This window comes from Manacus candei, unplaced genomic scaffold, assembly GCF_025592945.1.
Source record: "Manacus candei isolate 608988 ecotype Guabito, Panama unplaced genomic scaffold, ASM2559294v1 h1tg000097l, whole genome shotgun sequence".
In the NCBI taxonomy this organism is placed as follows: domain Eukaryota; kingdom Metazoa; phylum Chordata; class Aves; order Passeriformes; family Pipridae; genus Manacus; species Manacus candei.
Genome location: NW_026138145.1, coordinates 500,431 through 525,769, shown reverse-complemented (window position 1 = coordinate 525,769; position 25,339 = coordinate 500,431). Strand labels below are relative to the sequence as shown.

The 25,339-nt window shown below is 47.6% G+C and overlaps 2 protein-coding genes across 5 annotated transcripts in view; one reads left to right on the top strand and one right to left on the bottom strand.

Annotated features, from left to right (window-relative positions):
- The window catches only part of DLGAP5 (DLG associated protein 5), a 228,731-nt gene that overhangs the window by 10,776 nt on the left and 192,616 nt on the right, over positions 1-25,339 (top strand). Inside the window, exons 12-20 of one of the 4 annotated variants that reach the window (XR_007899986.1) lie at positions 203-288; positions 861-1,021; positions 2,119-2,211; positions 3,618-3,837; positions 4,861-5,083; positions 5,443-5,503; positions 6,598-6,763; positions 7,018-7,067; positions 7,742-8,711. Coding sequence is in view for 3 of the 4 variants with exons in the window: in XM_051768794.1 (XP_051624754.1) it covers positions 203-288; positions 861-1,021; positions 2,119-2,211; positions 3,618-3,837; positions 4,861-5,083; positions 5,443-5,503; positions 6,598-6,763; positions 7,018-7,067; positions 7,742-7,864 (1,183 nt within the window). In the remaining variant the exon portion in view is untranslated. Of the gene's footprint in view, positions 1-202; positions 289-860; positions 1,022-2,118; positions 2,212-3,617; positions 3,838-4,860; positions 5,084-5,442; positions 5,504-6,597; positions 6,764-7,017; positions 7,068-7,464; positions 7,703-7,741; positions 9,958-25,339 lie in introns of those variants that run through there. The other 3 variants (XM_051768794.1, XM_051768793.1, XM_051768795.1) reach the window with 3 other exon arrangements.
- On the bottom strand, positions 9,992-14,795 carry LGALS3 (galectin 3). The gene is made up of 7 exons (XM_051768836.1): positions 14,679-14,795; positions 12,382-12,435; positions 12,232-12,254; positions 11,533-11,934; positions 11,285-11,373; positions 10,853-11,021; positions 9,992-10,238 (listed from the first exon to the last, which is right to left on the bottom strand). The coding sequence occupies exons 3-7, from the start codon at positions 12,247-12,249 to the stop codon at positions 10,083-10,085; spliced, it is 834 nt and encodes a 277-aa protein (XP_051624796.1). The 5' UTR covers positions 12,250-12,254; positions 12,382-12,435; positions 14,679-14,795; the 3' UTR covers positions 9,992-10,082.

The window sequence follows — 25,339 nt, the reverse complement described above, 5'->3', positions numbered from 1 at the left end:
CTTAACACCTTGTCCAGAGGAACACGAGCTTGAAAGCAGTAAAAAAGAAATTACCTCTGAGTCAGTCAGCAAAATAAAACAATCTAATGACTTCTGCTCAAAGACTGTGGCTTCTCTGAAAGCAAAAGGATAGTCACCATTAACAGCCACAAATCAGGAAGTTCTCCAAGACGTTGTTTTTTCTGTATCCCTTTATTTTCAGAAACATTCTTCGGACTCAGACAGAGAGGCTGCTCTCTCAGTGCCTCCAGTGGGATGGAAACCTCGAGCTGGACATTCCAGAGGATGGTAAGAGTGGGCTGCAATAGACCCTAAAAGGGGTGTTGTGGGAACTGAAGGGGACAGAGGGAAGTACATGTGTCTGTTACTTGATAAATAGCACTGTCTGCAGCACTTAATAAAAGTTGATAAAGTTTAGAGCTGTGTCTGCCTCGAGACAAAAAGTCATGGTCTGCTACTGCTAAAATTTGTGTAGCACTTGATGTGATGGTGATTGATGACGTGAACAAAGTGCATATCAAAACAGGTGTTCTGTTGTCAGTTTGGAGTGTATTTAAATGCATGGACTCTAACCAAGCTGATTTTTTTAAAAATAAGATTTGTTTTCAATGTAGAATAAGTGCCTTTATCTGGGAAAATGAAGGTGACTCATTAATGCTTCGAGATTTTTTTGAAAGAAGCAAGTTTAGACCAGGTCAGTGGGTAGGGATGCTCCATCTGAATTATGTTGCAGGTTTGCAGTAGAGGAACATAGTTCAAACCACAAACAAATTCCAGACTCTTCAAATACTTGATTTAGATCAATTGTGAAATGAGGGATTATTCCAAGATGCTCTTTGGTTTTTTTCCTGTTGCTAAAGCTAAAGACCTGATTCACACCACAGTTGGTCAGACAAGACTGCTGATAGAAGAAAGGTTCAAACAGTTTGAAGGGTTGGTTGATAATTGTGAATTTAAACAAGGTGAAAAAGAAACAAAGTGTACAGACCTGGATGGATTTTGGGATATGATTAATTTTCAGGTATGTACTTGCATGTTGACCCACTGGAATAAAACTGATGGAGTTATTTACAAACCATGGATTGAAACTATTTTAATATTCAGATTGTTTTTTATTTTTTAATGTAAAAAATGCAGATCCTTGTTTAACACTTTCTGACAATGAATAATAGCAGTTGGTCTACTCTGATTTATGATTCATGGACCAGTTCTTTTGTTGTGTCTTCTTGTGGCCTGTGTATCTTGTCTGTCTCTGGAATGAAGGTATGTAGCCAAATTTTATTCTGTTTTGGAATGAGGCTACAGTCAATGTCTATCTGGACCAAAAGCTGGGAGATTTTGGAAAATTCCTGGAGCTCACCTGAAAAATAGGGGTTTCATGCTTCAGTATGAGAATAATGCAGAAACTACAAGAACCCTATTTAGGGGTGAGCTTAGGTGGTAGAAAACCTTCATCTCTTTTCCTCTGTTGATGCCTTCATTGGTTTCAGAATGAAATATAACATTCTAAATTATCAAAAGGGCTCTCAACAGTGTTTGTAAATCAGCATTCAACAAAGGAATTTGTAACTCGTTAAATTAAATGCAAAGATGGATTTGTTATGGTCCTGATCATAGCTTTTGAATTCCCTGTGGGAAGATTTGATCTTCTTCTTCAGAGATATGTGAGATATTGTTTCCTGCAGAATGGAAACTGTGCTTGTTGGGATAAAGACTATTGTGCAATGTGTTCTTTTGCTTTCTTTAAATGTGACCATTGTCAAGGGGCTTGGATTCAGGGTGAAAACAGGGTGTAAACCAGAACCAGCTCCTTCATTTTAGATCTGAAACCAAACAATTCTAGACTTCCCCTACAAATCTTCAAGCTACAGAAGTGAGACCAGGCTTGCCTTCCAAACTGAAGGTTGTGTGGGTGGTGTGACCTTCATGGCAACTGTAGGAGAACAGTTAATACTTCCTATCAGTTGGTGGCTTAATTGGCTTCTGTGTTTAAATCAGAAGTACTTGAATGCATTAACTGTGCTCAAAACTCTGATCTGATTTTATGAAGCACTGTTCTGCTGCAAGCCTGGTAAGTCTTGAACATGAAACCTGGACTTTTTCTGGGCTTTCCAATAGATTGAAGACGTGAATAAAAAATTTGATAATCTGAAGAAGCTTCAAGACAACGAGTGGCAGCCACTTGATGTCCCAAGCCAAGCAGTTGTCAAGGTATGAATAGCCCCTAAAGCATGTCCTGTAGGGCTTCTTTAGATGTTAAAGTTCAAATATTCAGTGAGATCCCTCTCAGGAGGCACCTTTCTCCCTTGCATCTCCCACGTGCTCTTGTGTCAGTTGGTGTTTGTAGTGCTAGTTTCCTCTTTTGGCTGGGAAGATTGGAACTAAGAATTAACAATGACTTTTTTTGAGTCATTAGGTTCTATGCTACTAAGATAAACCTGGTAAATTTAGGATATAAACCTACCTTTACACTTTATGTGGGCCACTGGCATTGACACTGACTTAACTGAAAAGGAAACCACATGGAAATTTGGGAGTGACTGCAAGTTTTAAGCAGGGAATGCTAAATTATCATGGTGTCCCAGCAAACCAACACCATGGGTGGCTTTAAACTGCTACTTCTCTAAGCACAAATGGATCTGACACAATCTAAAATAAGTTAGTGCTTATTGCAAAATGAGTTGTTTTATCTGCTCTTTGGTTTGCAATATTTAATTGCTTCTGACTGAAGCAAGTTACATTTGCATTGCCTAAACTCTGTCCAATTCCTGGAGCTTGCTTAATTGATCATAAAAGTGATACAAAGGCTGATAAGAAACTCCAGGCATGGGAAACCGGAGGGATTGTGGTCTGTGGGAGTTGCCCATAAATGCCAGAACCCTACAGGTGGTACAAAACAAAAATTCCCTTGAAAAACTGAATGCCAGGAAAGACTTCACTACCTGCCTGGAACCTGTCCTGTGGCTGCATTATGTCCCTGCCACTAGGAGTCCCTGCATCCCAGTGTTTCCAATATCTTACTGGATTTGTTGGGAACAAAAGTCGTATGGGGTGTTTCTGAACTGCAGACTCAGTTTGAAAAAAAATTCTCAATATGGTCATCACAGACTAACCTTAACAGCTGGTTGGCAGTCCAAGAGAGTCTGGAGATGAGCAGAGACCTCGATGCATAGGATTGTTGAGGTTGGAAAAGCCCTCTAAGGCCATCAAGTCCAACTGTTCCCCCAGCACTGCCAAGGCCACCACTGACCCCAAGCGCCACATCCACACGGCTTTTAAATCCCTGCAGGGATGGGGACTCCACCCCTGCCTGGGCAGCTGTGCCAGGGCTGGACAACCCTTCCAGTGAAGAAATTTTTCCCAATATCCAATCTGAACCTCCCCTGGTGCAAATTAAGCCCAGTTCCTCTCATCCTGTCACTTGTTACGGGGGTGAAGAAACCAACCCCCTGCCCGGCTCCACCCTCCTGTCGGGGAGTTGTGGAGAGCAAAAGGCCCCCCCCTGAGCCTCCTTTTTCCCGGTGCTCTCTGTGGGACCAGCAGCTCTGCAGGTGTTCATGTGTAATTGCTCCTATCCAAAGCTTCCAGGTGTGACCTGACCTTTCTTACCATTCCAGAAAAAGGCTGTTCCAAGTGGAGTGCCTAAAGCAAAGCTGGAAGCAGCTGCAAGAGCTGCTGCCCGGAGCCGCCTGGCTTCTGTAAAGGCAGCCATGAGGGAGAAAATGAAGTGTGAGGGAGCTGCTGATGGTGCACATCGGGAGACACTGCCACAAGCAGAAAAAGTGGTTTTTGAAGCGGGATTTTTCAGAGTTGAAAGCCCTGTGAAAAACTTTTCAGGTGGGTGAAACTTAATCATGATTTCTGTGACCTGAAAGTGCTGAAGAGGGTTTAATGCATTTCACTGGGGAGAGGAATTGGGCTGTTTATGCTGGATACAAGTCCAGGGTGGACAGAGGATTTCCAGTGCTGGATACAGTATTTCAACCAGTGACTAATTACATCAGGGCCCCAAAGTAAATTGTTGTACATGAATGTGCTGATTTGAGTGGTTATGGCAGCATGAAATCCCTGCTTAGACAGAGGGGTGAAATAGCTGGTTCATTTTTTTTTTCAGCATAAGTTTAATAATGAAATTCTAATCTCAGTGTTCCCAGGTTCAGCTGACAAACCTCCTCATCAAAGTCAGTGCCAGCTGATGTCCTCTAATTGTAAGACAGGAATTGGGATCTTTTATGTTTAACTAAACCTCTTGCAGTGCTGTCTTCAGAGCTGCAAATAAAGTCTGCCCATAATCTTTGTTCATGGTTAACAAGATTGTAACATAATCCAGTTTGCTATAAAAGCTGTTTAATAGTTTGGGGGGTTTAACAGGTGCTCAAAATAAAACTTCATTTTAAGTATCTTATTGACATCTATGTGCAGCCAGGCTCCTTGGGAGCCATTCTGCTTCTCTCCCATTTCTAGTTCATAATTTGACTTTAAATTCCCCCTTTATTTATTTTGTGCAGATCCCTCTTCTCATCAGACAACTAGCAGGTTTTTTTGTGTACCTCTTGTCAGTAGAGAACTCCTGAAATCTTTGAGCAGCACTGGGTTTAAGCAAACTCCAGCAGAGAATCTGTTATAAACATCAGTTCTGAATCTTTGCCTTTCTAATTCTATTAAAATTACCAAATTTGAAAGGTGGAAGTTAATAATTTCCATTTCTCCTTGCAGGGTATAGAAGATTTCAATATAATATTTGCATAAGACAATTCAGCAAGCAGAAAACAATCATGTTTCTGTCTAGAATCATAGTGATCAGTTCCTTTCAGCTTCTGGAAACTGCTGTAGTAATGAAAAATTAAACACATTTTTCAGGCTTGCTTTCAAAGACCCCTCACAGATCTTCCCAGAGGACTCCTGGAAAACAAACAACTCCAAGATCATCCCGTAGAACTTTGCTTCCAAACACTCCTTCTGCTCTCCGTGACCCTGAGGATGCAACTGCAAAACAAACACCACAAAACCTGAAAATGGACCAATTTCCCACTGCAAAAACTCCCCCATTGGATAAACTCCCCGATGGTGTTCTTGAACAAAGGTAGGCATGTTAAGGCAGCTTTTAATTAACCTTGTACAAATAATTGTATAGTTTTGACTGAAAGACATGATATTAATACCCTTTAAATGTTATTCCAATTTGGCAGTGATGAAGGTTGCAAAGTCCTTGTGACTTTTCCTTCCCCTAAGCAAATATTAAGAGCTTTGCCCAAATGTAATTTTGCTGCTGGGGTAGAAATTAATTGTTTGCCCAGAAAGTTTGATCTAACTCACCAGTGCCAGCCATGCCAGCAGAATTGCAGAACAAATCGTAATATCAGGTGGGCGAGTCTAAAGATGATTGAAGGTGATTGATGAAGATGATTGAGAAGAATGAAAATATTTTGGTTTCTCTTCCAGCATTTCCATGGTTGCAGAAGAAGAAATCTGTCCTGTTGCCAGCAGAGCAGAGGGAAGTGAGGTAAGTCATGCATAGCTCATGTACGTGCCTTAAATACTTTATTATTATCAGCAAAGAAAAAAGTTCTGTTGATTATCCCCAGACACTTGGATTTCTGATCAAATCCTCACTTAGATATCCTCTGTATTGCTTTGTCCCTCTCAGTGTGTACACAGGTAGGGACTGCTGCAGTTTGGGGACCTGCAGTTTGGAGCTGTATTTTGGGAGGTCCTGGCTGCTACATGAGGACACTTGGCAGTGGGCAAACAATGTGAAGTCCACTGCCTCTGTTCTGGTGTGAATTCTGTAAATGCTTTTGCATTTGGGGACCATGATTAAACACAGCAGCACTCTTGGTCCTCGTGCTGCCCCAGCACAGCACTGGGCTGTTATTCTCTTTAAATTATAGTGAGAACTGTGTTACTGATCCAAGGATCAGAAATCCGTGTCCTGAAATGTCTTGAGGACTTGGTGACATCACCTGTGCTTTAATAGACTTTAAAAAATTTTTAAAAACCAAGAATGCAACCTCCATAGTTTATGTGATACTGTGCTACTCAGTGAAAGCCAGTGCTTTGGAGTTAATCATCCTTTAGTACCTTTCATTGGAAATGGAGTATCTTATTTTTATTTGGTCCTGCTTGGATCTGTGCATGACTGCAGCAGTCATTGCCCCTCCCATCCCCATATATATAATAACTATATATTTATATAAAAATCTTGGTCACTGATTTTTTTTTTCTTGTGCCTTTTACTTCATCTTTTCTCTGTCAAATGAGAAACTGCTTGTTGGTGTTGTCACTCTCTGGGGAGTCAGCACTGCTGATAGGTTTTCCTCAAGGAAAAGTCTCACCAGGGAACATCCTCACAATGTTTTTGGCACTCGAAGTTCAGAATCTTCTTTCCTGTGGAAGAGCTTCCTTATACTTTTGAAGGGATTTTCAGGCTTGGGAAACACTTCATGTGAAGTGGATCACTGCCTGTGCTTTGTACAGTCCCTGGAGTTAAAACTCTGTTTCTTCTGAATTGTCCATAAAACCTGTAGATTAGATGGGTGGATTTGTTCTGGCATAACAATGACATGGCTGGGGACAGTGAAAATCCCTATTTTTCAGGTGCTGGAAAATTCTAGCAGTGAATCCAAAGCAATGGATGGCATGGAAGAGATGGAACTCTCTGCTGCAGAGCAAGGACAAGATGTTGCCATGTGCAGCCCGGAGAAAGATCTCGGCACGGAGACAAACTTTGCTCAGTCTGGAGAACCAAAAATCCATCAAACAGGTGCATTTCTTAGAGCTGCAGAGTGTGGTTTGGGTGGGATTGCTGGGGCCTTATGGTTATTCTAAGGTTTTATGATAATCTAAATATTATCTTTGAAATCACTGTCAGTGTCAGCTTGTTTTATGTGTGCTGTTAGCAAAACCTCCCGTGGTTTCTTTTAAGATGCAGAAAGCAATACCTTTGTTGTTTTTTTTTTCAACTCTGGCAGCATCAGACTATCTTCTTTTAAAAAATGAAATATTCTTATTTTTCAGATGTTTCCTGTAGTGATTTGACATCCAATGACAGGAATCCTTTAGATATGGTAAGTTGACCTTCAAGTTTATTTGACTAAGACAAGCTGCATGTTCCAGTGCTGTTAACCTTTGCTACAGATTCGGTTTCTGCACAAAGAAAATTAAACTCCTAAAGATATTATCAAGGCAATTCATATAACTGGGAACACAAACCACAATCCAGCTGCCTCCCTGCTCACACTGATATATTTCTTATTGCTCATGATGAGTGTAGGATGAATCAAGACATTTATAACAGAATAACTTCCGATTCTTATCAGGTTGATCCTTTAAATTATGTTTCTTGCAAATTTCCTTGTAGATATTCATTAACGTAATGAACAGACTGGTTTTCCTCCACTTTCTTCCTGAAATTTTTCAAGTCTGTTCCAACTTTTTTTTTTTTTTAATCGCTTTAACATTTAGGGCTGGAAGTGAGATTCAACAGGGAGAAGTGTGCAAAGACTTTCAAAAAGGTAATAGAATTTGGGTGTAGGATTTCTTGTGAAAAATCCTCTTTAAAATACTGCTTAGTGATTTAAGTAAGGAGTGTCTTCAACACAGACCACGTGTACTCACTTATGTTATGCCTTGAAATAAGCTTGTAAAATTCCTCATAGCAAAGTCGTGGTGCTTCCAGTGGTCCAGGATTCAGACTAACTGTTCCTCAAGCACTGACTCCACACTCTGATTCCTCCCACAGCCAATGCTGGATGCTGAGCTTCCCTTCACTCCAGTGAAGACCAAAGCCCAGAAGTTTGCAGCAGCTGAAGTGTTCAGTGACCTCATTGTATTTTCTCCTGTTGTCCCCTCCGGGGATAAATGAAGAGTGACTTAAAATGCAAACTACGTACATTTTATGAGGGAGAAACCCACAGAGGGTACCTGGAACACAGACTGCTACCCTGGAACTGTGTTGGGAGTGAAGGGGTACCTGTAGTCATGGATCTGATAATGGGTTTTGCAAGGTTTTATGGTGCAGTTGTTGTGCACCAAGCACTGCTGTATGTTGGTAGTGGGCTGTGTTCTGGTGATACCTGCTGTATGCAGTGCTTGTAAATTCTGACTGCAACCCGAAATACTTTTATGTTGGTATCATTTCATGTATTTCCTGTCTCCTTCAGGCTGTAAAACTCCTCACCTCTAAACTTTTATGTCCTGGCTTTACCTCATGATTTGTTGTTATTACAAGGTGCCCACTAGACTGGCTGTGCCTGTGCCCTGTTCCTGATAGGAGGGCACCTTCTGGGGTAAGACCCAGCCTGTTCCCTCCCCAGAGCACTGCTCCATACTCTGTCCATGCTCTGAGGGTTCTGTTGCACCCTCAGGCTTCAGAGTTTGGTGTGTGAACACCCTCAGCACCAGCTGTGGCACTGTTGGATTCATGTAATTCTTTCCTGGGGGAAATTTTCCTACTGGCTTTGTAATATTAGAAACTGTCTCAGAACAAGGATTTCATAGTCAGATAATACCTTTTCTTGGCAATGTATTAAAGTGGACATTGTTTATTATTTCCTTTAAGGACACAGTTTTCTATTGAGTATCTTAAGTACCTTCAAGCTAAACTGTATTTTCTCCTTAGTTTTTGACATGTTTAAACTCAGCCTCTTCTCTCATCTTGTTCCTTGTGCATTCCCTACCCAGACTGTAACATATTTGTGCATAAGGAGTGTGTCAGTTATACAGATTTTGCATTTGTGGGGGTAGTATTAAAATACCACCAGTTGTTGTATTTTTAAGAAATACCTCACTGGGCTTCTTCTTGTACAGGTGACCTTAGTGTAACATACACATTCTTCCACCCAGCCTTGATTCCAAACCAAGCAGAAATAATTCAACCCCTCACCAGAAAAGGGTTAGTCTGGTTGAAGTTTTAACGTGGCAGTTGTGTACTGATTACACTGAAATAAAGAGAGGAAGCTGATGTGTGCTGGAATCCCCTTTTTTGAATACTAAACTTCAGTTATACAGATAGTTTCAGGTAGCTCTTAATGACTTGCCTGCTCTGGTCATTCATCAGCACAGTGAGAGGGATTCCTGACATGTGGAATCACAGAATGGTTTGGGTTGGAAGAGACCTTAAAGATCATCTCATTCCAACCCCCTGCCACCTTCCACTCAACCAGGTTGCTTCAACCTTGCCTTGAACACTTCCAGGGATGGGGCAGCCACAGCTTCTCTGTGCTGATGGTAGCAGAGTGCTGCTCTAGGCTGCTGGATCTGCTGGAAATGTTAAGGACTCTCCTTGTAACTTGGCATCCCCAAGGATTAAAGAAGCAACTGTTATAAAACAGTATGAGACACATCGAAGAGATCTTTGGAAATTTCAGTAGTGGCCATGGAGCTGTTCTTGTTTTCCAGACAAGGCTGGAATGACTCACAGCAGAGGGAACATACTTCTGTTTTCTTTTTTTACTAGCCTGACTCACGAGGTGAACTTTGCCAATAAACTTCCCCACCCTTGAAACCGGTCTGGACTCTTCCAGGAGTGAGGAGTGGAGAGGAGCACAGGGCTCGTGACCTGCTCCGTGGAGTACGTAACACTTGTAGGAATTGGATCTCCCTTGGGAGGGAGGAGTAATCAGGAACACCCTGGTTTGGGCCACCAACTGTGCAGATGGGCCTTTGGGGCAGAGAGGGGAGACTTTTCCAGCCTCAGTCTAATGGAGAGATTTTCCTTCCTCCAGCTCTGAACCCCCTCCTGAAATACCTCGTTCTGGTCAGGCTCAGAGGCTCTCGAGTTATCCCTGTTTTCCAGTGCTTCCTAGAGGATTGCTGCCCTAGTTCACAGGACAGAATGCCACAGGCTGCTTTCCCAAGTGCTCCTGTCTGTAGAAATCAAACTGCTCCTTGTTGTTCCTCTGTCTCTACAGCAGGAATTCAGCTCCTTCCCCAGCTGAACTCAGCTGGCCCGGAGGGTGTCGCGTCTTTGGAGATCTCATTGAAAACAAACTTCACCTGTGTAAACGTTTTATTACTTCAAAGTAGTCACGTGAGAAGGCACTTTTGTTACACCACAAAAGGAGCACCGAGTGCTCCCCTGGCTAAATCATGGTGGGCACGACGCTGGTGAGGGTGATGTCCCCCGCGATGCAGAGCTTGGTGACCTCGTTCAGCCTCTTCTCGCGGAAGTTGTACTGCAGCAGGTGAGCGTCGTTGACGGCCACCTTGAAGTGATCCGCCTCGCAGAGGATTTGGAGCTGAAATAAAAAAAATAAAATCCAAATCAGCCAAAAAAACCCCACGTTGGATTTGTTCCAGGAGAGGTTTTAAGCCACAGACTCGAGCGGGCTGGCACTGGCTGGAGGCTGCTGCCGAGTCCAGCCCCGTGGCATGTGGAGGAGCTGGTGCGGCAACTCTCAGCTGCAACACCAGTGACCTTTGCCTTCCCCAAAACTCTGCTGGGCTCTTCCTCCTCCGTGTTTTAGCCTACTTTCTTCCTCCTCCTGACCATGCCAGTCACTCGAAGCAGAACTCAGAGTTAAACCTACTCTGCAGGAGAAAAAACTCAGGAATGCCAATGGGGAAAACGCATTATAGAAACCTGTCCAACAACTGCACACGAGGAGGATTTCATAATCCATGGGAATAACAGAAGTGGGGAGGTGCAGAAGGGAATCAGAATGCTGGGAAGGTGCTGTAGGACCTGCTGTGCTGGACAGCCAGGGAAGCACATGGGGTGGCTGCCCCAGAGGCACCTCTGGGAGCTGATTCCTGCGCAAAAGTATCAAGGTCCTTACGTGGATCTTGTTGCCCAAACCCTCCCGGAGCTACTGGCACACTGAGACTGAGCTGGGAAGGGGTTTTATGGTACCTTGAAGGGTTTTCCAGCTTCAAATGGAAACCTGGGAGCTGTCCTCTCCTCCTTCCCCCAGTTTTCATGGAACTTCGAATTGCAGACGATGACTTTCTTGTGGTCTTCGTTGAAGCGGGGGTTGAAGTGGAAGGCAACGTCATTCCCCCTCTTGAAATCCAGTGAAAACCTGCCAAGACGATAATGGGTTCACTGCTTTTTCCACAAAAGCCCTGGGTTCTGTTAAAGGGCTTCCCAAAAATAGCAGAAAGGAAACCCCACACACCCTGTTGGGCATCAACAGGGCATTTACACACCTTATTTAGTGTAATATTTGATGGTACACTAGAGAGGTGTTATTCAGGAATGGAAAGCAACTTCTAGCCCCCCATGCTCCACCCAGCAGTGCTCCATGGAAAGCCCTCCACCCCCAGTGCTGGACACCCCCAGTACCTGTTTGGATGGGGATTCACAGTCCCAGTGATGGTGATGAGCATCCGAGGCATGAGTCCTGCCTGCAGGGGCAGCTCGAAGGGGACTCTCTGGGAGACAACAGGGATTTTGTGTTAGCAAAAAAACATGTCAAAAGCCAAATCCCACCCCTGCCATCCCCCAGGGACGGCCAACCCCAGGTCCTTCCCACAGCCAAGCAAAATCAGGTACTGAAGACAGAAACCCTTATAATATGATGGAGCTGTTACCATTGGAGGAGCTGGTCCTCCCTGCGGAGGAGGAGGCCCAAATCCAGGGGCACTGGGTGGTTGTCCTGGGGCAGGAACCGGCCCAGGTGCTGCTGGTCCTCCAGGGAATGCTCCAGGTGCTCCCGGTGCTCCTGGATACGATCCGTGTCCTGCTGGTCCTCCAGGATACGCTCCTGGTGCTCCAGGATATGCTCCCGGTGCTCCTGGGTATCCTCCCGGTGCTCCTGGATATGCTCCCGGTGCTCCAGGGTAGGCCCCTGGTGCTCCAGGGTAGGCCCCTGGTGCTCCGGGATACCCTGGGAATGCCCCAGGAGCCGGTGGCTGGTTCCCCCAGGCCGGCCAGCCCTGGGGTGGGTTGGCACAGGGGGCTGGGTTGTTGCTGTTGGACAGGGCATCAGATAACTGGGGACAGAGGGAGAGGAGCAGGGTTAGGTGGGGAAGAGTCATCCTGGGATCAGGTTGAGTTCTCCAACATCCACCCTTTTTAGCCTGTAGCGAGTCCCAGGGCAAGAGCTCAACTCTAAACTGCTCCCCAGGGGAGTGCCTGGGCTGGGGTTTCCAGAAGCCAGTAAGTGCTGATGTAACTCTAGTGGATTTTGGGATTTACACGGGTTAGCAAGGACATGTTCCCATCCTTCCCAGAGGTTCCCACTCCAGGCCTCCCCACCCCTTTCTTTTGTTCAAGAAATCCATACTCACGGAGAAACCGTCCGACATTTTTCCTAAAATGAAAGGACAGAGGGTGTTTCAGTCATTTTTAACAAGCACGATCCAAAAACCAGAGATTTTTGAAGAGACTTACAGTTTATAGTGGCAATTGTTGGAAATTGCTAAGTTCCCATCACGTACCTGCCTGTCAGAGCCGAGAGCTCCGGTGCCACAGGACAAATCCTGGTCGGATACCTGTGGGATAAATGGGGGTCACTGCCATGAGCAGCCTGAACACTTGGGGGTGAATCCGGCCCAGATGCTCTCAGGATAAAACCCACCACTGGGCTTACAACACTGCCAGTGTTATTCACTTCCCCAGCCCTGAGGCACCTTCTGGGAAAAGATTCCCATAAAAAACAGAATCCCTGGGGGGGGGCTGAAGCAGGGAACAGGAGCTGTGTGGGGGCTAAAAATCCAGCACAGCACATCAGGAACACACAGCCACCCCACAACATGCAGGGTGGAGGCCTGGAATGCTGAGAGGAGGGTGGCAGCCATGGATACAGGTCCCCTTTCTCCTCTGGTGTATCCACAATTTTTCCATACTGGCCAGAGGGCACTGGAGGAGGGACACACTGGCCACTTCAGGCCACAGAATAAAAGCTGCTTGACGAGTGGCCACACCACTGCAGGGCCAAACACACACCTGCCTGTGCACAGGAATAGCCTGAGCTGGGTTCCTCCCATCAAAGGGAGCATTCATAGGAGAAGAGGGGAAGAAAAAAAAAAAAAAGGGAGAGGCAGAAACAGGGAGAGAAAAGGAAAATTCCAAACTGAAAACAGAGAAGGCAAATTCTCTTTGAGAGCAACATTCAGATGCACAAAGCTCACAGCAGATGTGGCTGCCTGGCCTCAGGAATAAAAAAACCCCCAAATTTCACAACCCACAAACAACCCCTTTGCCAGTAAAACATTCATTCTCCTGAGCCCATGGGGTTTTTAAGGCAGCCTCTCCACCAGCAGCCCGGAGTGTTTGGACAGCCTGTATCTTCCAGGGGTTTTATTTGCCTTCTGGGTTCTTTTCAAGCCTTTGGCTTTGCCATTGGTTTGCCAGGTGGAGCTGGGGGTGCACACTGAGCTCCTGACAGGTTCCCTGGGATGGATCCAGATGGGTCAGGTTTGCTTGGTGCTGCTCTGATGGGAGTTCCCACATGATCCCCCTGTTCTCCTGCAATCCCTCAAGGAGAAGCAGTTTTGCTCCCTTCAGCCCTGGTGGGACAGGGTGCCAGGAGTGTCATGTCTCCCTGGCCAGGTCTGGTATTTGTACCAGTTTGGTATTTGTAACCAAAGTCTTCAAAACCCACTAATCCTCTGCCACCAAACGGTGCTGCCAGCTTGGAGCCTGGTGGTGACCCTCTTCTCTGTGCCACTGCAGTGCTGGAGCCCTTGGATACAGCTCTCTGGAAATGCTCCAGTGGGTTTTTTGCCTGCTGCCACGAGAAGGGGTTTTCTTCCACCACCTTTGGCAGCGCCTCAACGATGTATTGCATAGAATCACAGGATAACTGAGGTTGGAAAAGCCCTCCAAGATCACCGAGTCCAACTGTTCCCCCAGCACTGCCAAGGCCACCACTGACCCATGTCCCCAAGTGCCACATCCACACGGCTTTTAAATCCCTCCAGGGATGGGGACTCCACCACTGCCCTGGGCAGCCCGTTCCAGTGCTTGATAACCCTTTCAGTGAAGAATTTTTTCCTAATATCCAATCCAAACCTTCTCTGACACAACTTGAGGCCGTTTCCTCTTGTCCTGTATCTTGTTCCCTGGGAGCAGAGTCCGACCCCCGCCCGGCTCCGCCCTCCTTTCAGGGAGTTGTAGAGAGTGAGAAGGTCCTTCCTGAGCCTCCTTTTCTCCAGGCTGAGCCCCCCCAGCTCCTCTTCATCAGACTAGCGCCCTAATTTCCAACAGCATTTGGGCAGCCGAGTTTGAACTCACTGGATCTCTCCCCCACAGTTCTCTGAGCTCTCCCCGACCCGAGGGCGGATCGGCTGCAGGGAACATCCCAGAGCCAACGTCCATAAAACACCCCGAGTATTCCCTGTATTCACACCAAGTGGGAAACCTTCTGTTTGGGAAAGAGCCACAGGTTTTCTCCCCGCCGGCGCTATTCCCGGGTGTGTCCGGGTGTCCTCAGCCTCCCGCGCACCGACACTCCCTCCCACCCCTCCGCCTGGGTTTTGGGGCACGGGCAGGGCCACCCCGCACCCCGCGAGTCGCAAACAGCCTCGTAGCTCCTTAACAGTCCCCACCCCACCATTATCCCGAGCATCCCCCAAAACCAGCAAGGGCATTCCGTGCATCCCGGACGGCCGCCCTGGGAGCGAACGCGTGTCCCACCTCCCACTCCCAGGCGGACGAGCGCACCCTCAACGCATCCTTTTCGAGGATATGTGTGCCTTATCCCCCGGGATGCCCCCGGGGCCCATCCCCTCACCTGCGTGCGGCGGCTCCCGCGGCTTCTCTGGGCTCCCGCACCGGGACACGGCGGGATCCGCCCGCAGGGGCGGGGACGGGGCGGGCGCCGGGAGCGGCCACCCACGGGGTGCCCACGCCGGGGAGACCCGTGACAGCTCGGGGGCAGCGCCTGGTTTCCCTTTATCAGGCGGTGACACCACCAAGGGCGGGGGGGATCCACAGGGAATCGCTTGGTTTCCTGGCGGTTTGTGCCTCCCGCGTGTCCATTCCACGCGCGGCTTGATCCCACTTCCCTGGGAGATCCCCTCCCCGCCCGGAGCCACTGCCGGCTGTTTGTTCCTGCAAGAGATTTGTCCGTGCATGTCGCGGCTCCACCACCACCCCCAACTTTAGCGAAGCTCAGTAAAACACAAATTGGCTTCTAAACTACCAAAAATAAAATTTATAAAAAAAAAAAAAAAAAAGCCCGGGGGCTGGCAGAGGACGGGCTCTGGGAAGCTGTAAGAGGCAGCTGGAATTTCAACAAGCCCGGTTTTATTTGAGGTTGAGGGTGAATCATCTCCAGTTTTGCTCAATGGGCCCCGCAGCTTAAAGCAACGGAAACGGAAAAGGTGGTTTTGTGCTGAAATTCTGGTCTGCTGCACCCTGCTCCTGGGGGAAGGGAGGGAGAAGGGGAAGGAGAAGGAGAAGGGGAAGAGAAAGGGAAGAGAAAGAGAAAGAAAAGAGTAAAATGGAATGGAATAGAAAAGAATAGATTTCATTTGGAAGAGACCCACAATGATCATCTAATCCACCTGCCTGACCAATTCAGGGCTGACCAAAGTTTATTAAGGGACCCACCCTTTAATTGGTGTCATTACAGGTGTAGAAACTGCTTCTTCAAGGCAGCAGGTGAACTACTGGGTTTAGCTGACACTGCAGCTGATGTTCAAAAAAAAAAGGGAAAATCTGTTGACTTTGGTCTGAATGAACTTTGGTATAAATTATTCTGTTTCAGCTCTGCTTGTCTAAAAGATTGGGCTTCAGAGAGAGCAGCCTCCTCTCCACTGGGGCACCAGCCTTGATTTTAACATTCTTCAGCTTCGTGTAACACTTGTCACAGGGATTCAGACCAAACTTAAGTGTGTAAAAATGTCTGTGGGAGTGGTTGGGAATTAAGTATTTCAGGGAATTAAGTATATATTAATATATTATTATATTAATATATAATATATTATATCTTAATATAATATATTTTAATATACTATTAATGCAATTATTATATTACTATATTAATATATATATATTTATATATATATATTAATATATTAATATATATATTAATATTCCTTAATTTCAGGAATTAAGTATATATATTATATACTTAATATATATTAAGTGTATTAGTATATAAGAAATATACTTAATCAGGGAGTGTTGCTCAGCTTGCCTCTCACAGCACCCAACCCACCCCACAGTGAATAGACACCACGATGTCTTGGGAGGTGTTTCAGGGTAAAGGGACCCAGAGAGGATTTAAGCCAGTTCTGCTGAAGGATCCCTGATACATGGCATGAGGATCTGGAGCTTCCCGAGCCTGTAACACAGGCAGGAGGAGATCCCTGCTCTTCAGAAGGACCCTGCAAGTCCTTGTTCCAGCACCTCCCTAAAACAGCCTTTGAGAGGACATGAACCAGGTGCACAAGTGGATTAAAGTGACTGGCACCAAGTGCTTATGAGCAGGTTTTGATGGGACAAGAGGAAACTGCCTCAGGTTGCACCAGGGGAGGGCTAGACTGGATGTTAAGAAAAGTTTCTTCACTGGAAGGGTGATCATGGGACAGGCATTGGAACTGGCTGCCCAGGGCAGTGGTGGAGTCCCCATCCCTGGAGGGATTTAAAAGCCATATGGACGTGGCACTTGGGGACATGGGTCAGTGGTGGCCTTGGCAGTGCTGAGGGAATGGCTGGACTCAGTTATCCCTTTTCCAATCTAAAAGATTCTGTGATTCTATGCTTTCAGGTACTGGTGACTTCTGCCTTCACAGACAAGGCTGTCCTTAGTGCACAGTTTTTTCCCTTCCTCCCTAAGACTCCCCCCAGATGTCTTTGGCGAGGGAGATTTTCATCAAAAACCTCTATTGCTATTTTCAGGATTTCACTTGAACGCTCCAAAACTCACCAGAAAGGTTTGCCTGGCTTCTTTTCCAGTTCCAATGCCACAAACTTTGTGCTTCCAGTTATGCAGCAGACACATGGTATTAAAAAATTACGTGACCACAAGCCAGCGAATACACAAATCAAAATGTGAGCTAATTCCTTCACAAATAAACCCAAGCTGCAGTGAGGACGATGAGTGAGGCTGGACAGGGCTTGGAGCAACCTGGTCTAGTGGAAGGTGTCCCTGCCCATGGCAGGGGGTTGGAATGAGATGGGCTTTAAGGTCCCTTCCAACCCAAACCATTCTGTGATTCAGCATCCACGGGGGGGGGGGGGGGGTTGCTGAGAGCCCTTTGCACTCAGAGCTGAGAAGTCCAAGGATGCCCCCACGTCATCTGAGTCACCCTGTGGTGACTCACACGGCCTGAGCGAGGTGTGGCCATTGCGGTTTTACACTTTTGCCTCTCGGGATTGGGAAAAGGGAGCAGCTGTTTTATTGCCGGAGCTCTGAGCGGGCAGGGCAGGGCAGGGCAGGGCAGGAACCCCCGGGCTCTCCCTACGAGCTGAGCTGTAACTCCCAGGGATCCCATCCCTCACTCGCAGCGTTGGGATGCCCGGCCGAGCAACCCCGGGCTGGCTGCTCTTCAAAAGTGGATGAAGAATTTAGTCATGCCTTAAAAAATGAGCATATTCTGTGGGTTTGAATTTTTTTTTTTTTTTAAAGCACTCCTAATTATCCTGTTTGCTTTAGAGACTCTCAGCCCTGCTCAGCGCCACAGACAATTTAAGACCATGAGGTGGGAGACGGAGGACCCAGGGAGGCAGGTTGGCCACAAGAGCACCCCATTCCTTAGGGGTGTGCTCCTCACTGCAGCCAAACACAGTCTCTAAGCACAATTTTCTTTCCCCCCCGTTTTAAAATGCTCAGCATTTATCCAGTAGCAAGAGCTGAGTGATATGTAACATTGGCTGGGGGAGAGTTAATGTTCTTCCCTGGAGCTGGTAGAGGGCTGTGGTTTGGGTCTGTGTTTGAAAGAATTTTGGTAACACAGGGATGTTTTGGTTCTTGCTGAGCAGTGCTTACACATGGATTCTCTGCTCCTCACCCCACCCCACCGGCAGGGAGGCTGGGAGGGGACACACGTGACTCCAATTGACTGATCCAAGGGATATTCCATGCTGTGTGGTGTCATGCTCAGCATATGAAGCTGGGGTAAGAAGGAGGAAAGGGGGGATGTTTGGAGTGATGCCATTTGTCTTCCCAAGTCACCGTTGCTTGTTGGATTCCTGCTTTCCTGGGGATGGCTGAGCCCCTGCCTGCCCATGGGAAGGAGGGAATGAATTCCCTGTTTTGTCCACTTGTGGGTGGCTTTTGCTTTCCCTATTAAACTGTCTTTATCTCAGCCCATGAGTTTCCTTACTTCTACCCTTCCAATCCTTTGCCCATCCCACCGGGGTAAAGCGAGCAAGAGGCTCACAACAGACGGCCTCAGAGTCATGGGATCACAGAACTACTGAGGGTGGAAAAGACCTGTAAGATCCAGCAATAAGGCCAGAGATGAGCTAATTATCTCAGTTGCACAGTGGGCTCAGGGTCAGTCCAGGACTGGGGGTAACTCACCCACCAACTCTGGGTCCCCAAGGCACTCAGGCCTCGACCTGTGGTCACATATAAATGAGTTTGCAGCTCCAACTCAGAATTATCCACCCTTCACTTGGTCCCAGTGCCCTTTATGCTGACTTACACTAGGAGTTAGTGTCTTCTGCATCTTCTGTTCTTGTGGATACTCAGTCTCCCAGAGGCAAAAGACCTCACCCCAATGGATAATCAAACTCTGTGAAGTTAAATAACCTTAAAGCATCGATTTCAAACTATTCAGTGGAAATTGATAACCAGAAAGCTGCTCTTCTCTGTTTGATCATAAATTAACTTGAAGAAAATCAAACTAGAGGGCAAGAAGCTCGATGGCACAAGAGACCCAGTTCCCTTCACAGAGCAGAACAACCCACATGCACATGATTGTCTCAGTCTCATGATTTTCTGTGGCCTGACTCGTGCTTGGAGCTGGCAGCACCCCCCTGTGCAATGTTTGGGCTGCAGATCTGCCACTGAGGCCGAGCCTGGCACAATTCCAAAGTGTTAAACTCGGCCATCATCTCTCCTTCCTCCCTGTGCGACATCCCAGGCTGGGGAACGGGAACAGTGACAATGTCACCTCCTTCCTCAGAGCCAGGAAAGAAGTTCCCAGTGCCACAGGTGCCTTTGTGGAGCCCCACAGTGCACCTCCCCCAGGGGTCATTGCACTCTCAGCCCTGCATTCCAGTGGCTGAGTCACCTCCGACTCTCCTCAGCAATAAAAAAGGGCATTGCAGCAAAATCAGGCAATGAGAATCTCCAGGAATCTCCTCCCTGACCTGCCAGACTTGTGCAATGTCCTTCCAGGACTTCTGAGAACAGGGAATTGAATGGCCCATTCCAGAGCTTCCTTGGCTGCACCACTCACCTCCCCCTCTCCAAACATCATCTTGCCCCAGCACTGGTGAAAAACTCCATGAGAGGGAGGTTGAGACCTTCAGTAACTCAAGTTTGATGGTAAAGAAAGGCAAAATCAGCTGATAAAGAGCCCGGATCTCACAGCCCCACCCCTACTGCTCACATGTACCAGCAAGTCTGGCCTTGCTCTCTTTATCTTCCTTTTATTCTCTCTTTATAAAGCACAAAGCAAAACTCCTGCCTCTGCAGCTTCCCCCTCCTCCTGGAAAACAGAGGAGTTTCACTGGTGTGAAACTGCAGCTCATCCAGTCCCCTCTGGCTCTGACCTTGCCAGGAGAACAGCAAGTCCAGTCCATTCCGCCCCCAAAAGCTTCACCCAGCTCCTAACCCTGATGCTGCAGATGAGCAAAACCCTGCTACAGTTTGAAGCTTTTATATTATTAAAGATGAAGAAATGAGAAGCACTTTGGTGCTAGTCTGAGCACTAAGTTGCTTTTCAAGCGTTAAATGAGTCTTGTAGCAAATTGTGTCAACAGAGATTTACAAAAGTCCTCAAATCCACCCCCCCGGCTCCAAACTTCACAGTAATTGCATCCTCCTCTGCTGCCCAAACCTCTGTGCAGACTGATGCCCAGGGGTCCTTGAGGAGGATCCTTCATCCAAATGTTATTAAATGACTGGATGAGAAATGCCTGAGTGACCCCAAACTCCTGAGCAGATGGGGTGAAACACCCCTGGGGCTTGTTGCCATCAAAACCCCAGGTCCTGGTGCTTTTCTTGCCCACTCTCTGTGCTTGCCCAGAGACACAACTGACCCATCCAACCTCACAGAAACTCATCCATCCTAACAAGCCCAAAGGAATGGTGCTGTGCTGCAGGAGGGGATGGAATCAGTTCAAACCAACACCCACCAAGGGCAGGGTGAACCCCAGTTGTCTCTTTGGGTGTAGCACCCAGAGATCCAGGAGGCAGGTGGAGGGCTCACACAGCCAGCTTGTTGCCTCCAGCTTGTCCAGATCCAGCTTTGCCACGGGAAAGATGCTCCATGAGGAGAGTAAAACCCCTGTGTGACACCACACTGAGCCCACGGGGCTGGGAAGAAAAGATGAGTGTCAAAGAAAGCCAGGACAGCTCAGCCTGTCACCAAAGAAAGAGAGAGACATGTTTGCATTATTTGTGGCACTACAAACAACATTTAGGACACCTCTGATGGGACATGAAGAAAGCTGCAATATCACCCAGTCTGAGGAGTTTAAAATAACTTTATTGCACAACAATCATAGACTCACTGAGGTTGGAAAAGACCTTTGAGATCATCAAGTCCCACCTCAGTGGGTGGCTTTTGTAATAGCTCAGGAGAACAGGAGAGGTGGAAAGGGAAGAGCTTTGCAGGAGTCCCTTTCCTTCTTTCCTGTTTGCAGAGCACAGAAATTCATTCTCCTACGAAACCTTACACTAAACAGGGCTCAGATTTAAATCCCATGCACAGCGTTTGTGTTCCTCCTGCAGCAGTCAGACCTCAGGCAGCACAATAAAGCACATGCAAAGATGCAAGAGAGTCACTGAAACGTTGTTTTCCTCCTTTTCTTTATCAAGTTCAGTGTTAAAAATAATTCATATGGGATACAACCGTCTCTGCCTGGAGGCCTTGCCAGGGGAAGTGGAGCAGTAGCAGTGCCCTCTGCTGATGAGCAGGACGGTGGAGAGCAAAGTCCAGAGGGACCACATCGGGCTTGGCTTTTACACAGAACTCACCAGCTCTTTTTTCCAACATCTTAATTTATTTTTTTTTGGCCCCGCTCAGAGCGGGTTTTGCTCGGTGTCTCTCTGTTTCCACTCCCTCTTTAGCAGCTCCTTACTCTGACACCCAGCAGAGGAGCATCAAGGCAAGGATCACAACCAGGCAGCTCAGACCTAGGGATGGGATCACCCTCGTGTTCCAGGTTACGTGGTGTTGCTCACACTTGGTCTTCCAAGTGGGAAAACAGGACAAAATCCAGGTTGAAATGCAAACATGGAAGCCTGAAGTGGAAGCTGCTGAGGCTTTGAAGTGCCTGGATTAAAAACTTCCAGGATAAACAACTCTGTTTCCTTGAGGAACGTCGATGAACTCCTGCCTTACGCAGCCCAGTGTGCAGTGAGAACAGCACCAGGGTATTAAAGCATTAATTCTTCCCACTTTCAGCAAATTTTAAGTTATTCTGCCACCTTCTCTGTAACTGATGGGAATACAGGCAAACTGGAAAGCTGGGGATTCACAACCCCTCTGAACCATTTCTGTCACACAAAGCACTATAATATAAAGCTTTTCACATCATGCAGACTAAGCAGGTTCTTGTGAAAAGGTACCATAGTACAGTTTTACTTTTAATTATCGTTTAACAGCTTAGTGGAGTGGAGTATCCTGATAAATGCCCCTTGTAGCAGACACTGGGTTCCCACCAGAAACCCCAGATCTACCCCAGGACTACACTGCATTCATGAGCCAGAGGAATCACAGAATATTCTGAGTTGGAAAGGACCACAAGGATCATCCAGTCCCACTCCTGGCCCTGCACAGACACCCCAACAATCCCACCCTGTCCCTGAGAGCTTTGTTCAAACACTCTTTGAGCTCTGGCAGCCTTGGGGTTGTGCCCACTGCCCTGGGGAGCCTGTCCAGTGCCCAGCCACCCTCTGGGTAAAGAATCTTTTCCTAGTATCCAAACTAAACCTCCCCTGACACAGCTTCAGGCCTTTCCCCATTCATGCCAAGCCCAGGAAGTCACAAATGAAATGCAGTGTCATTTGTCACCTTTTGAATTTATTTTGAGAAGGGATAAATTCCATGTTTGCTTTTATCAGGCACAGAACAGAGTGAATTTCTTAAGAGCCATGGGGTGATTCTGGTGGGAAGGAACACCAGGAGGTTCCTAATTCCCACTTGGAGCAGGGCCAGATCTAAAGCCAGCCCAGGCTGCTCAGGCTTTATCCAGATGGCCCTCAAAGCCTCCAAGGATGGAGACCACATAACCTAATGTTGGATTGTCCTCAAGGGGAAAGTTTCTCCTTGTTTCTGGTCCAACCCTCTCACTTAAACTCATCCCTTCACCCAGCCTGGCAGCACCACGAGCTGCTCTCTGCTTTAGAACATGGTCTCCACCCCCAATAGGAAGTTTTCCTCTTAAAACCTAAAAGTAATTCCCCTCATTTCACACTGAGGACCCCAGCTCCAGCCTAAATGTCACTGGGAACAGTGACAGTAACAGGACAAGGCACAGCAGGGTACCCACAGAGTGGTTGGGGCTGGAAGGGACCTTAAAGCCCATCTCATTCCATCCCTTGCCATGGGCAGGGACACCTTCCACTATCCCAGGTTGCTTCAAGCCCTGTCCAACCTGGCCTTGGGCACTTCCAGGGATGGGGCAGCCACAGCTTCTCTGGGCAAAGATCCTACTTTTAATAGTTTAAACAGCTCATGCTCCCCAGGATCCCTCTCTAGCTCAGAGAAATGAGTTCCTCTGAGGAGCAGGAAATTAAATGCTGATGGTGGAGTTGTGCCCCTGCTCCTCTTCTGGATGAGCTTCCTCCTGCTGACAAACAGCCCAATCCAAGGCCATGGCCCCACTCACACCACTCTCTGCAGCAGCCTTGTGCTCTGCCCCACTCAGGGTTAAATCCAAAAAGGCACCTGGCTTAGAGGTAACTGTGGTGGTGGCAGAGGGAAGAGGGGGAGCGACAGGGAGATGTTTATCAAGCCATCACCGCTGCCAAGACAAATTCAGTGACTGACAGCACAGACTGATGCAGGAGTTTGAGGGTTAACTGCTACAAGAATTGCCTCCCCTAATCACAAGCACATGAATCTGCAAGAGCAGGGAAGATCTTGTGCAGACAACAGGAGGAGGACCTGAAATGAAACCCGAGGTGTGCCAGTGACTGCTCAGCACAGCCCTTCCCTGCCCTGTCGTGAGAAAGTTGGACCACAGGCTTCCTGATTTTATCTCCCCATCTCTCATTTAACAGGGAGGGTTCCCTTTGGAGAGTGATAACAGGGAACTGCAGTGCTCTAGTGAGTGCTACACTGACTATCCCTGTTCACTTATCTGGGTGTAACTTGTAATTTAGCTGTATCGTAACTCATGATCTGCTGCACAGAGGATACAAAGTCCTGGTTCTCCTGCCTTCCCTGTCATCAAATGGGACAACTTGAACAATCCCTGAATCTCTGAAACAAAAGTATCACAGAACCATGGAATGGTTTGGGTTGGAAGGGACCTTAAAGACCACCTACTCCACCTGCCCTGCCAGGAGCAGGGACACCTTCCACTATCCCAGGCTGCTCCAAGCCCTCTTCAACCTGGCCTTGGGCACTTGCAGGGATGGGGCAGCCACAGCTTCTCTGGGAAACCTGCTTTCAACATCCCTGAGAGATCCTGCAGGCAGGAGTGACCAAACAGATGTTACCTCGCTGTTACCAACTTATGAGCAGGGGTGTTTTTAGTTCACTCAAATTCCACTGAACTGTGAGAGCAGAGGGGAAGTTACAGCAGGTGCTCCTGCTACAGCTACCTTGGAAATGGGAAAACTGGGCCAATACTGAGTGAAACATGGAACTATGATGTCCATGGAGCCATCACCCCTTTTAGACCGTGACCCTCAGTCCCACGAGCTCTGCCCAAGCAGCAGCACACACACAGGGATCCACAGGGATCAGCGGCTCCGGGTGGAGCCGGGGCAGTGAGTGCAGAGCATATTCCCAGTGCCACAAATACCTCCATCCACCCACGGAGCACATCCAGGTCCAAGTCCACTCGGGATCATTCCCCAGGGGTGAGCACACCCTGGTGTGTAACACGGTGACAGTTATTCCTCCAGCATGGATGAGCTGACTGGAAGCTTTATGTGAAAGTTGGAACTTGCATTTCTTGATTTGCCAGATGACACCCAACATGCCAATGCCTGGAGAACAACAGCTGCTTGGTGCATAGGGAATTGCACCCTAACAACTGGAATTTTGTGCTTAACTTAGAAACAGGCAAGCCAACATTAATGAAAATAGGTATGGGACATTTCATCCTTCCTTAGATGCCAAAGGGTTCTCACAGCACAGACTCAGGGCAACCTTCCCATTAAGGGGGAAGGTGTCCCTGCCCACGACAGGGGGGTTGGAATGAGATGATCTTTAAGGTCCTTTCCAATCCAAAGCATTCTGTGATTCCATGGTCGCCATCTCTCCCTCTGGACAGTGTGGAGGCAGTTTGGACAGGCTGGTCAGTGAATCCATGGCAAAGCCCCTGCACAGAAATGGGTCTGGACTTGGCTGCAGAGACTTTGGGCACCTGCCTTCCCAACAGGAGAGCAGAACTAACACATCCTACAGCGTGGTCTAACTCAGCACTCACCACTTGGCAAGACTCCTTGGAATGGTTTTTCCAAACCTCTCCTAAGAATCATTGAATCATTAAGATGGGAAAAGCCCTCGGAGACCACTGAGTCCAGCTGCTCCCCAGCACTGCCAAGCCCACCACTGACCCATGTCCCCAAGTGCCACATCCACACAGCTTTTAAATCCCTCCAGGGATGGGGACTCCACCACTGCCCTGGACAGCTGTGCCAATGTCCCACCATTCTTATAGGGCAGAAATTTTCCTGATATCCAATCCAAACCTCTCCTGGCACAGCTCGGTGTCGTTTCCTCTCCTCCTGCCCCTCGTTCCCTGGGAGCAGAGCCTGACCCCCCCCAGCTCCCCCCTCCTGTCAGGGGGTTGCAGAGCCAGAAGGTCCCTCCTGAGCCTCCTTTTCTCCAGGCTGAGCCCCCCCAGCTCCCTCAGCTGATCCTCCTAGGACTTCATCCCCCCTAAAATATTCAACCCAAGTGTTTTGTGTTTGCAGGGCACCAGCAATTAACATAACTGGATCAGGATGCCCATGTTTCACCTCTACCAATGCACAGGAGTTGCAGAGACAATTCATCTGAGGAATCCAGAGGAATGGAGAATCCCACAGCTGAAGTCAGGATAAAGCACTGGGCACACACTGCACTGTTCTGTTCACAGATGTAAGGA

Coding starts and splice junctions, on each gene's coding strand:
- LGALS3 (XM_051768836.1), bottom strand. Junction 11,374..11,532: donor GAGGACCAGCTCCTCCAATG/GTAACAGCTCCA, acceptor GTTGTCTCCCAG/AGAGTCCCCTTCGAGCTGCC. Junction 11,022..11,284: donor GTGAATCCCCATCCAAACAG/GTACTGGGGGTG, acceptor TCGTCTTGGCAG/GTTTTCACTGGATTTCAAGA.